The sequence below is a fragment of the Harpia harpyja genome, chromosome 17 (genome assembly GCF_026419915.1).
Source record: "Harpia harpyja isolate bHarHar1 chromosome 17, bHarHar1 primary haplotype, whole genome shotgun sequence".
NCBI lineage: Eukaryota > Metazoa > Chordata > Aves > Accipitriformes > Accipitridae > Harpia > Harpia harpyja.
Genome location: NC_068956.1, coordinates 22314752 through 22327143, shown reverse-complemented (window position 1 = coordinate 22327143; position 12392 = coordinate 22314752). Strand labels below are relative to the sequence as shown.

At 38.7% G+C, this 12392-nt stretch overlaps 1 protein-coding gene across 3 annotated transcripts; it reads left to right on the top strand.

The window, feature by feature from the left end:
- Window positions 1–149: 149 nt before the first annotated feature.
- On the top strand, window positions 150–12116 carry SKA3 (spindle and kinetochore associated complex subunit 3). 3 transcript variants are annotated; one of them, XM_052812858.1, is made up of 9 exons: window positions 150–402; window positions 1549–1613; window positions 2502–2667; window positions 4237–4660; window positions 7757–7857; window positions 8637–8818; window positions 9897–10109; window positions 10291–10409; window positions 11286–12116. In XM_052812858.1, the coding sequence occupies exons 1-9, from the start codon at window positions 300–302 to the stop codon at window positions 11317–11319; spliced, it is 1407 nt and encodes a 468-aa protein (XP_052668818.1). In that variant the 5' UTR covers window positions 150–299; the 3' UTR covers window positions 11320–12116. The 3 variants fall into 3 exon arrangements, with proteins under 3 accessions (XP_052668818.1, XP_052668819.1, XP_052668817.1); XM_052812859.1 differs by having other exon boundaries at window positions 8634–8818; window positions 9900–10109; XM_052812857.1 differs by having other exon boundaries at window positions 152–402; window positions 8634–8818.
- The last annotated feature ends 276 nt before the right edge of the window (window positions 12117–12392 follow it).

Genomic DNA, 12392 nt, shown 5'->3' with positions numbered 1-12392 from the left:
GCGGGCGGGGCGTGGCGGCGCCAATGGGGCGCGCGCGGCCCGCCGTTCGAAGCTGGCGGCGGGCGGTAACCGTCCCCCTCAGGCAGCGCGCGGCCCGGCCCGGCCCGGCCCGGCCCGGCCCGGCTCGGCTCTCCTCTCCTCTCCTCTCCTCTCCTCAGAGTCGCCGCCAGCCCCAGTTCCCGGGCAGCCGTTAACGGCCGCTTGCGCGGTCTGGGGCTAGTGGGGCTCGGGCGGCCCTCGCCGGGTGGCGCTGGCGCTGTCCCTCTGGTACTGCCCTCCCCTCCCCTTCCCTGCGGGCGATGGACGTGTCGAGGGACTTCTTCGGTAAGCTGCGGGCCCTAGCCCTCACGCTGGAGAAGGAGGCGAGGCAGCTCGAGAGGGCCCTACGCGGAGAGGACGTGGGTAAGCGCCGGCCTCGCCTCGTCCCCTGACCGGGGCGACCGAGGGGGCCGGGGCCGGGGCCTCTCCCGCTCCCAGGGCCGCAGCCATGCTCCGGGGCTCCTGCTGTCGTGTCCGTCCCACCCCCAGGCAGCAAGACCCCGAGTTCGGAAGGTCATCTGGAGAGCTGCTCCGGGTGACTCGTGGTGATGGGCCGCACACCTGGACGCTGGGGCTGATGGCTCTGCTGGGATACCCTCGGGGCGGGGGGGGAGGCAGTTGGTCCTCGGGAGTCCTTGATTTGGGTTCCCGCCTGCTGTTGTGCCCCTGTGCTCCTCTGGGCAGGAGACGGGCCTTTGGTGGGCCGGTGGCAGGTCTGGGCATAGGTCTGCAGGGTATTGCTTGGGCTCCCCCTCTTATCATTGGCTCTCTGAGCTCCTTTGTGGGTGCGTAGGTGAGCTTTTATTGCAGGGATGAACGGGATGAAATGGGAATCACGTTCTTGCTTTTATTCCTTTTCATGGATTGAGACAGGAAAATGCATTTGTAAGGCTTGTTCTCTCTGCACAGCTACCTCAAGCTTCTAACTGGATTTATCGCTGTGCTATCTCTTGTCACATAGCAGGTGTCCTCTTTTACACCATTTGCATTAATCCTGATTTTCAGTGAAATAAGTAATGACTGCTGCATGCGTAAGTGAATAATACTAGCATCTACCCACGTGCAAATAAGGCGGAAGAATTCAGCTTTTGTTGGTGTATGTTTTTCAGTGGTGTCTATAATGCTTTTTTCAATTTTTATTATTTCAAGTTCAAGCTCCTTAAGGATAAAAATTTAGCATAAATAATCCTTGATAGCCCGGGGACCTACCTATTGTACCAATATCTGCTATACATCAATTTTTACAGTAGTAGCTGCAACAGTAAAATGGAAGCCTGTGCAGTTTCTCTGTGTAATTTAACATACTGTGCAAATTGCAGTCTCGTGCTGTGCAAGGTACCCTATGTAAACTAGTTTCTCTTTGTTTTTCTCTATTTTGACTCTCTAACATATGACTCCAACATCTCTAATATAGGAGATTACGTTCTGATGTAGAATGTAATTTCACACTGAAATACTAACCCCCCCTTCTTTCTTTCCAAACCCCTTTATGTGACATGCATATCAAAGACTATGAAGATGAATCTCCAATAAGAGTGTTACATGACCTCCATTGTGAAATCAGGAGTCTGAAGGTAACATCTTAACTCACTCACTTCTTGAAAAATTGCGGGGGGGTCCATAAACTTACAGTTCTGTTTTCATCATTAAGCCACAATACAACTTTGTTAGTCAGCTGTTCTGACCCTTATTTTATTCATTTACCTCTAAGTCCTCATAATGGCTGTGGATGTTGGGGTAGTGCCCAAAAACTTTTGGGTGACTTAAAGTAGATTTAGCAGTATTTATTAGTTTGCAATCAGTGTTGTCACTCGGATCATCAGGGGACAAAGGTAACGGGGAAGTTGTAGCTGTGCCAAGGCGTAGATATAGGGGAAAAGGATTCAGGAGCAGCAGCTCCCTAGAGAAGAGGTATGCTTGTTTGTGTTTGATGACTGGCACTTAGAATAAAGAAAGTCTTCACAAAAGTTTTTCAGTACCTTCAGCCATTCAGTTAAACATGAAGAAATGTTCTTTATTTCTTTAATAGAAGTAGGAAAAATGGGCTATAGAAATGAGCAAGTGTAGAAATAATTGAGAGGTAAGCTAGAATATAAACTTGAGATTTACTATATGCTCTGCACTAATTCTTTGTACATGGGGAGTAGGAGTCCAAACTAATTGCTGCTATCTCATATTTTTTTATGGAGTAAAAGCATATATTTTTGTTTGAGAGGTTACCAGTAAGTTGTTATCATACTGTGAACTGTCATCTTAGTTTAACGTTTTTAAGGTTTTGTACACTCGTGCCTTATATATTCCTATTTTGTAACCCAGTTCTTAGGTATAGATAAGACCTAAATTTGCTGCTTATCATCATCTGAGTTGAAGTTTAATACTTATTCCCAAAACATTTCACGTGTAAACAACTACTATGTGATAATTTGAAAACCAATATTTCTGTGTTTCCCTCTGCCCCAAAGGAAGATGTTAATGCCAGTCTTGGTAAGAGTTGCTCTGAAAAACAAGCAATTCATGAGTTTATGAAGGCAAGTGAAATATTGATGCGAAGAAATGCAGCAGATCTTGGAAAAATAAGAGAGCTGTTCCAGAAATACGGCTACAAACCACCTGTCAAAGACTCTACAGGTAATACAGTATGTGAAGACAAATGTTCTCTTTAGCTATGTGTATATTTCTATTAATTAAGAGATCAAGTACATCTATCTTATTTGCTTTATAATAATATCCAGAGGGTAAAAGATTTTGTTGTGATTGGTGCCATAAGAATAAACCAAAATATGAAGAGTTAGATGTCCTGGCATGCTTTTAAGTTAGTGTGTGGGTTTTGCGTTTGGTTTGGGGTTTTTTTTGCCCCCAGTAATAGTTATATGCTTCAGCTTCTCATGCGTGGGAAACTATTGTAGATGCATCTGAATTAGTTTGTATTCATATGTGATGATTCCATTAACTTAAACCACCATAGAGAAAATCTTAAAATAACGTGCTCCGCAGCACAAATGGGACAAGAGAAGCACATACGGGGAATAGGTGACATGTGGCAAGCAGTACTATCTTGATCATTGGAGGTGGGGAGATCCTTAATCCAGTCAGAAAGTGCACACACACCTGTGTGAAAAATCCAGATATGCCAAATGAGTTTAAAATACTACAACTGTCAGTACTACGCTTACCCCTTTCGGTATCAAGGGCCCAATAAATCTTAAAGAAGCCTTTGGCAGGGTACACCTTAACCTTCCCCTGAGCGTTATCCAGCTATTACACAAAACAAAATTGTAGTCGTGGATCATATTCACCTCTGAGTTAAGCTACTACACCTGTTTTACAAAGATACGGCAGAAGGCTCTAATTTTATAGTCTCTTCCTTCCTGTCCTCTCTCTGCCTTTAAAGAAGACTTCAAACAGAGCTACAAGGTGAATTTATTTTTTAAGATGTATTTTTAAGCTAAGTGTATCTGAATAGGTAATACCAATACACATAAAAAGGTAATGCCTCTGCTATAGTATTTTAAATAGCTTGCCCCCTGCTTTCTTGCATCATGCAGAAATTCACAAATATTTTGGGGTGTTTCAGTTTATCTAATTACAGAAATGTACAAATTCTGTGTTTGCTTATTTCTGCAGTGGACTCTTCTTGTTATCTAAAAAGCTACCCTCTTTCATAAGTTTTTACTTGCTGCTTCATAACCCTTCTTCAATACCGTTTTTCTGGTACTGTGTGCAGCCTTTGCTCTTTCCCCAAAAACATTTTCAGTTCTATACAAATTTTGTTTTCATTGTCATTTGTTGTACATTTTTAATCAATTTTCACTCTTGCACTGAACTAAAACCAAATAAGTATACTTAAGATTAGCACTTCCTGCCTGCTCCATGCAGGGAGATGAACTCTATTAAAAATACACTTGTGTAAAGATCTTTCAATTTCATTTTTCCTAGAAATAACATTTACCAATAGAGTGGAATTCAGTAAATGTGTGACTTGTATCAGGCTAAGCTATATTTAGAATATGACCTTTTGATATCTGTTGTAGCTTCAGGTCCAGTGCTTTAAAATGAAAGAAGGAATCTTTTTTTTTTTTTTTACAATAATAAATAAAAAAATTTTGAATTGAGGGGAAGTCCCAATTTATTTTATAAATTCTTAAACCAGAAACTTCTGACATAATTTTTTTATTTATTATTACTTTTCTCAAACAGAAGAGGAGGAAGAAGTTGTTAACAGCGATTCAACAATGTCTGTCCAGACTAAATCTGATGAAGGAAAAGCAGATGTACCTCATCTTCCTGCTTGTACTGAGAAGCCACTGGTGCCCACAGACCCACTGCGTAATCCCCAGCTTTCTGATTTTGGTCTTTCACAATATGCATTCTCCAGGCCTTGGAGCGCAGTGAAAGGACAACACGCAACAAATGCATATCAAGAAAATTCAAAGAACAGGACTCCGCTAAAAACACAGACACCCTGTATTTTGCCCAAAACACCAAAATGTATGCTAAAGATGGACGATTATGAGTGTATAACACCAAAACTTGAACACTTTGGCATTAGTGAACATACCGTGTGTATGAATGAAGATTATACGATGTCACTTATTCGTAAAACTGCTCAGACAAGCAAGAAGTGAGTACATTACTTAAGTTCAGATTGTTTCTCTGCTGAATTTTCTGTAGTTTCTTCTTGCTGTACTAATTTCTTGCTGCTATTGCCCTTTTCTTTTTCTTCAAGCAGGTGGTATGTTATTATCTACCAGCTAGTTAGTCCTGTGTCTTTTCATGTACCCTTTGCAGTGCCAAACGCTGCCATGAAACACATCTCTGATATACTCCTTCCCTTGACTGCACCACGATAAGAATCTTCCATACAAAATCTATTTACAAAGGGATCTTTTGCTTTCCTTAACCTTGGATTTGGATTTGAGGATGTGTTGTCTGCAGTAGATATTACATAGCCAATTTAAAGGTTTCAAAAGCTTTAGGAATATAGACCTGGAATAACCTTCTAAAGCATTCAGTACAATGTGTCATTGTAGAAACAGTGTATTCTCTCTTATGTTATCCAGCCCCACCTTACAAACAGTTAACTCTTTTTGCTCCAGTCTTCTGTTGAAAAGACATCTCCAGATTTTCACTGTTCTAATTAAAATCAAACAAAAGAATTTGCAGCAGTGAGGTGTGGAATGCCTTAGCAGTAGATGTATTTTTCTATACTTCTAAGGTAATGTAAAGGTAGTTAGATCATGTTTTTATAGTTAGTATTAGCAACACATTCAATTTTAAAAGCTGACAGTATTTAAAAGAAACTCACTGTTCTGTAGCTAAATATTTGGTATTTAGAGAAATTATTCAAAAAACAAGAACCATATTCAAAATAAGTTGTGGAAATAATCATTCAACTTTTTTGTTTGTTTTTTTAATCCCTGATATTTGCAATATAGGCACAGGTGTGAAGTTCTTCAGAACCATGCCAACTTAAGTGACTTTGCCCCCCAAAGATCCAGTTTACTGCAATGGTTAAATTTTGAGTGGTTTTTTAATTTTAAGATTACTGGGGAAAAAGTGAAAAGATACATTTTCTTTTAAAATAGCTTTGGGGTCTCTCCTTTTGAAAGGTTATATAAATACTAGAATGTCTATAAAGCCCTATAGTATTTGAATTGTAATAACAGGAAAACTTACTGAATCCCAAAAGATATTAATTAAAAAATTGTTCCCTCTCAAATAGTATTTTGAAAATAGTTTTGTCTTATCGCACAATTTAAGTTCTTTTGATATCTATAACTTTTTGTGGATTTTGTACAACTTTTCCTATTTAATGAGAACTGTTCTAAATGTGATCTTCAGCTTTAATTATGGCTGTAATTTATAAATGGATGCATCCACAAATGTAGATTCTATTTCTGTGGCTTCTAGTGAAACAATTAGACAGTCCACTAGTGATACTTACATATAATAAAAAAAAAAAATCACAGTAGCAGTCTTCCATACCCTAATGATAATATTAAAATTCTGTAGAGAATTAGTTACAGCATGATTGCCATTTAAAACATCATCATTATTAATGACCAAAACAGATGGACACACACTAATTGTGACTAAAGTTAAAGCTGCGTATGGATTCAGAATTAGTGGCTTATGTGAGAGGTCATGACATCAAGTCATTAGAGTTAAAATGTTGTTTAACTGTTTTTTACCTTATTTGTTTTGTTTATTTTGCAACATTAAGTTAGAGTTAGCTTGCAGTTTGATCAGAAAGGTTGAAACAACTAAACACTTGTTAGCTGCAAAAAGCACTCCTCTCACCTCTTAGTGAGAAGTCTCAGCATGTTAAATGGGCAGAACACTGAGCCAGCAAATAAAAAAGCAACAAAAAGAATTAATAAAGGAAAGATATTCTGCCCATTATCCAGTGAAAAAATCTCTTCCCCAAGGATCAGATAAGAAAAAAAACTAGTACAAGTGGGGTAGCCTTATACCTGTAGTTTCCAGGTACAGAGATGGGTAATAATGCTGACTTTCTTGGAGACAGCCCTGCCCTTTTATATACCTTACTTCTGCCAGCCAGGTCTTGTACCTAGCTGAAATCTGTCTAGCAGCTGTGCATTGTGTGAAAACCACTTTAAAAATTAATCTCAAAGTTTTTAGAAATATTTAGTGGACTTCAAGTCCTCCAACTTTGGTTTTCAGGTTTTCAGTTTTGAAGCAGGTGAAAAGAACAATATACTTTGATGCACCTACTACAAAACTGAAACCAAAAGTAGTTAGGAAAGAAAAGAATAAATTGTTATATTTGTTCTTCTCCATTGTAATAACTAAAACCCATATGGTTTCAGGTATCTATAATACTTCCAAGGCAAAACTGACTTGAAAAATTACTTTTTTTTTTTTTTAACTCAAAATTTGAGATGTGTTCAGCTAAGTAAAATATACTGCCTCAAATGGATTTTTTTTTTTTTTTTTAAGCTTAGGCTTTTTGTAGAGAAGCTCTAAATCTGGTTCACATAGTTAAGATAACTTTTTAAACATTTAAAATTATTTTCTTATAGACACACTTTTATGTAGAGTTTAGGTTAAGCTTCCACTTTTTGTCTGGTATTGTCTCTTAACTCCCTATACCCTTCTTCCACTAGAATAGCTTGGATGTGAAAAAAGAATTTTAAAAAATTCAGTTTCCAGTTTTGTGGAATTTATATTAAATGGCTTTTCACTCTGAAGTCAGCTAGTGATAAACATAAGTAATCTTATTCAAACTTAAAAATAGAATTAAAAATCTTTTAGTGTTCACAATAATGTTAGTAGGTTAAGAGCCAAAAATATTTCCTCTTGTTGTTTAGAATTTTGTAGGCAACAGACAATTCAAAATAAAATAGACTGTACCCCAACACAGAATTGATCATCTGGGACAAAGAAAATTGATCCTACCCTGGACACCTTTGGTTTGGTTTTTTGGGATGGGGATTCGTTTGGGGGTTTTTCTTATGCCTTGGATTGAAATCTCACTATATTTGATAATTTGTGGATGGACTGAACATTTGCATGCTATGAACTGCTGCAGTAGAATCCTAGATAAAGAAATCTATGAAAGAATCATTTTTGAGGAAATGTATTTTTGACTTGCATGTTGATGAACAATACTAGAAAAGTGATCAGGTTGACAGTATTCCTTTAATTGTGACTTCTTCATGTTACTTGAGAGCTAATGGACAGTTTTGGTTTTCAGTTTGGTTAAAAAAGATGATCGTGAAGTGAATGTACCAGAAACGACATCCAGGGAAATCATGTTTACTCCTGGGCCAAAACCAAAAGTGACAGCTGAGAATGGTAAGTTAAAAATATGTGAAATAAATGTATGTATGCATTTTTTACATAATGCATGTGTAAATGCATTGTAAACAAATGGTAAACTTTTAAACTGTTTCTTCTTAAATATAGTTAACTCAGGCCCAGTCATCATATGAGTAGTAATGTCTAGAAAATTAAATGTTTGTGGCTTCTGTGGGAAAGTTTCTCACTTCAATGTAAATCTTTGCTCATTCTTCTTCTCGTATCCATCTAGAATTATGCAGAGGGATCCATCATTTTGTAACTGCAACTTATCCTTATTTGAAGGAAAAAACCTGTTTTGCCAACTTAGCCTTTTACTCTGAGAATACCCATTAGATCTGTTTAAAGATAGGAAAGAAACTGCTTTGAAAGAGGCTAACAAGACAGTAACTTAAATCTTTCAAGAGTAGTGCTGAAACTTCTTTGAGAGGAGATATAATATGTTCTTTTGAAAATGTGAAGATCTTGGGACAAACATAGTGACAACTGAATATATGAAAAGCTAAAGCAATGTTGATTTAAGTTGGGCTTTTTCAGTTATATTCAGTAGTGGGACTAGATTTATTACTTTTTTTTACATTTGCAACTTTTATGGAATTCTGTATTTGGATGGTTCTTCATACTAAAAATATCAGCTAAAATGATAGGTGCATTTTAGAATATGCAGATCTATGAAAAGCTAATAGAAAACTGAACTAGGGCACTGGAATTGAAAATATTTATATGTGTGTATGTATATATTTTTATTTTTGTCGTTCCCTGCCCCATTTCAGCAGCTGGCTGGATGGCTTCTCCTATGGTATTTGTGTTCTGTACTCCTGATGTGAAAATCCCTTCCAGAACAAATAATACAGTATTATCAAGGTCACCGGAGACAAATGAACTGCCTCTTCCCAGTCATACAGAAACACCACAGTTTCCAGATTTTGAAACAAGATGGCTAAAAACAGAAGCTAAGGTAGTAAATAGCAATTATGTACCTTTTCCCACACTTTTTACCATAAGCAGTTTTTCAAATGTCAGTTTGGGATTTGTGGTGGGTTGACCCTGGTTGGTTTACTACCAATCAACCAGAGTAGGGTAATGAGAAATAAAACCAAATCTCAAAACACCTTCCCTCCACCCCTCCCTTCTTCCTGGGTACAACTTCACTCCCGGATTCTCTAACTACCCCCCACAGCAGCACAAGGGGACAGGGAATGGGGGTTGTGATCAGTTCATCACACATCGTCTCTGCCGCTCCTTCCTCTTCAGGGCAAGGACTCCTTGTTCTCTTCCCCTGTTCCAGTGTGGGTCCTTCCCATGGGCTGCAGTCCTTCAGGAGCACACTGCTGCAGTGTGGGTGCCCCGTGGGGTCACCAGTCCTGCCAGAAAACCTGCTCCAGCGTGGGCTCCTCTCTCCACGGGGCCACAGGTCCTGCCAGGAGCCTGCTCCAGCACGGGCTTCCCACGGGGTCACAGCCTCCTTCGGGCACCCACCTGCTCCGGCATGGGGTCCTCCACAGGCTGCAGGTGGAGATCTGCTCCACCATGGGCCTGCCTCACCATGGTCTTCCCCACGGGCTGCAGGGGAATCTCTGCTCTGGCGCCTGGAGCATCTCCTCCCCCTCCTTCTTCACTGACCTTGGTGTCTGCAGGGTTGTTTCTCTCATCTTCTCACTCCTGTCTCCGGCTGCAGATTCTGTTTGTGTTCCCCCCCCCCCCCTTCTTAAATCTGTTATCCCAGAGGCACTACCATAGTTGCTGATGGGCTCGGCCTTGGCCAGCGGCAGGTCCGTCTTGGAGCCGGATGGCATTGGCTCTGTCAGACATAGGGGAAGCTTCTAGCAGCTTCTCACAGAAGCCACCCCTGTGGGCCTCCCCCCCCCCCCCATAAAACCTTGCCCCATGGACCCAATACAGGGTTCTTTTCCAATACTACTTTTTCTTATGTCGTTGTAGAAGATCTTTTTAATGGTAATTTTGTAAGAACGTTTATTAAATACTTTACCTAAGATAAGTAGATTAACGGAAGGCATTTAATACCTCTTTTGCAGCAGGTGAAGCAGGGGGAAAAGACTGAGTCAGTGACAAAGAAGGATGCAACGGATAAACAATACGTAGAAAATAGCATTCCTTTTGCTGTGAGCTCTGATGATTATCTTAAACATTTTGGAGACCCTTCTCCTCCTAAAATAAAACACTATGACCAGTTATTCAATACTCCTCCACCTCCAGAAATAACAAGGATACCAGATGATGTTCTACAGGTTAGCGAACATTTTTTTTTTCTGAATATTTTTAATATCAAAATAATAAAATTAAAAGGCTTAGTTCTATCCAATTTTGTTCTTCAAAGAGTTCTCTGCTACTTATTAAAAATGTATAAACTGTAGTCCTGTTTTGAGTTGTTAGATAATTCTTTTTATTCCCTTTTAATGTTTCCTCTAGATTCTGTCCAAGTATAATCATAAAGTAGACTCTTCTAAAGCCAAGGAAATGGAGACCAAGGCAGGAAATACTATAAGATGTGGAAGTGATTTCACTGATTACTGCAATAAAGAGAACAGGTATGATTAAATTTTACAAATTTGGTTAAGTAATTTAATTTGAAGGTGCTACAAAGGTGCTTTAATGCATTTAGAAATTCATGCAGCTGCTTGCTTTTCAGCTACCAAAATAGCTCTTGTTGCTGTGACTAAGTAACTATTCTTTGGCATGGTAGCTGACTGCCTTTTTGTAAAGAATGAATATTATAATTGTGTGTTTGAATCCTCCCAACTTTAGGAAAAAAAAAAAAATGAAGGTAGAGTTTTACTGTTTTATCTGTAGGTATATTTTGCTTTGTGGCAATGAAAGCACTGATGAATGCTTTCTTCTGAGTAAATTTAGGGAATAAAACTAAGGAATTGGAGAAAACTGTGTAAGTGACACAACTGGTTTCATGGTTGTTTTGGCAAAGACAAAGTTCTTTGAAATGCAAAGCCACCTTATGAACAATATGTGAGATGAAATTAGTCTACAATAAGCATGAGTAATCTTTGAACAATGGAATAATAGCTTTAAAAATAACTCGATCAATTTGAATAGAGAGAAGTTTTTGTGACAACTTGATCAAGTGTAGATATTCCTGATTCAATGTAATGTATATTACGCTTGTTGATTATCTGTTAAACTTGGGGTCAGTACAGATTATTTAGGTAAGAGGTACAAGGAACATGTGTGGAGTCAAATAATAATCACAACAACCCAGAATGAGACTGATGAAAGTAGGTATCTTAATATACTTGGAGTTGGAATCCATTTGAGTAATCAAATAGAGCAAAGCTCTTACTTTAGTTGACCCTTCTTTTTTTCTTGTCAAGATAATAAAGTTTTCAATGTTTGTGTCTTCTGCTAATTCAAAATATGATTAAGTTCATGAACTCTTCTGGATATATTTGCAGAGGATATCCTGGATTTTTCAAGCCAAACAACTGAAATCAAGCTCTGAAGACGGTGTTGAGACTGGTTTACATTCATGGATCTTATCACTGAGACATAACAAGCTCAAAAAGCAAGAGAAAATACTGGTGGGAGGAAAGAGCCAGACAAAGGAAAAGCTTTTTTAATGGAGAAAAATTATTTATCCATGATGTGGATAAACTTGTTTGAACTAACAACTTGTGCTTAATTTTTTATTGAAATTATTGGCAAAATATATTGAGGGTTTTTAAATATATATGTATGGTTCAGAGGGCTGGGTTCATGTATGAGGTAGTACTTCATTTGTTTCACCTGATTCTCTTGTTTATTGTGTATGCTTGCATTTGCAGTAGGCTGTAGAGAAGTGTAGTTAGGTTGCAATAAAGGGAAAGTCCAGTATATCACCCCAGAAAGTGGATATCTCTGGCTGTTCGGGTCACACTGTACACCTTTTCAGGGCTGAGTTGGAAGTGTAGTACTTGAACAGTATTTGGTATCTTCAACAGAAGCAAGTTTGGTTTTTTTATTGGAAGAGTAACTCCTGCTTTACTGTTTAAAACACTTCTATGTTATTAGTCATTTCTGCAATACTAAGATGTATCAGAAATATTCCTGCATCAGGCTCTCTGTTACTGTCTCACAGACAGGCATTTCTTTTATGCTGCTTCACCTTTCTTGTTACAGTTTTCTTACATTGACATTGTATTAGGTGTTACACATCTGTTTTCCTTTTGACATTTTAACCTCTGTAGCCTGACAAGGTGACTCTGGCTCAAATATGAATTATTTGAAAATATATTGTGCAATTGGTACTGGTTATATGTATCTTCAACTGCTAGAAGGATTTACTGGCAGGCATGTAGGTGACTGCTTACTCTCCTGCGCCACTTGCCATGTGCATTCTGTAAGTGGTGGTGTTGCTTCTAGACAGGCACATCTATCCCTGTAATAGCTGACCAAGCTTAAGTTCTCAGAGCTGTTGGGCACTTTTTTGGTATCTGGTAGTAATAGTAACTGGGATTTTTTTTTTTCTACCAGAGATTTTACTTTTGTCCACAAGAAATCCTAGCTGCATATCCTTGTTTGGA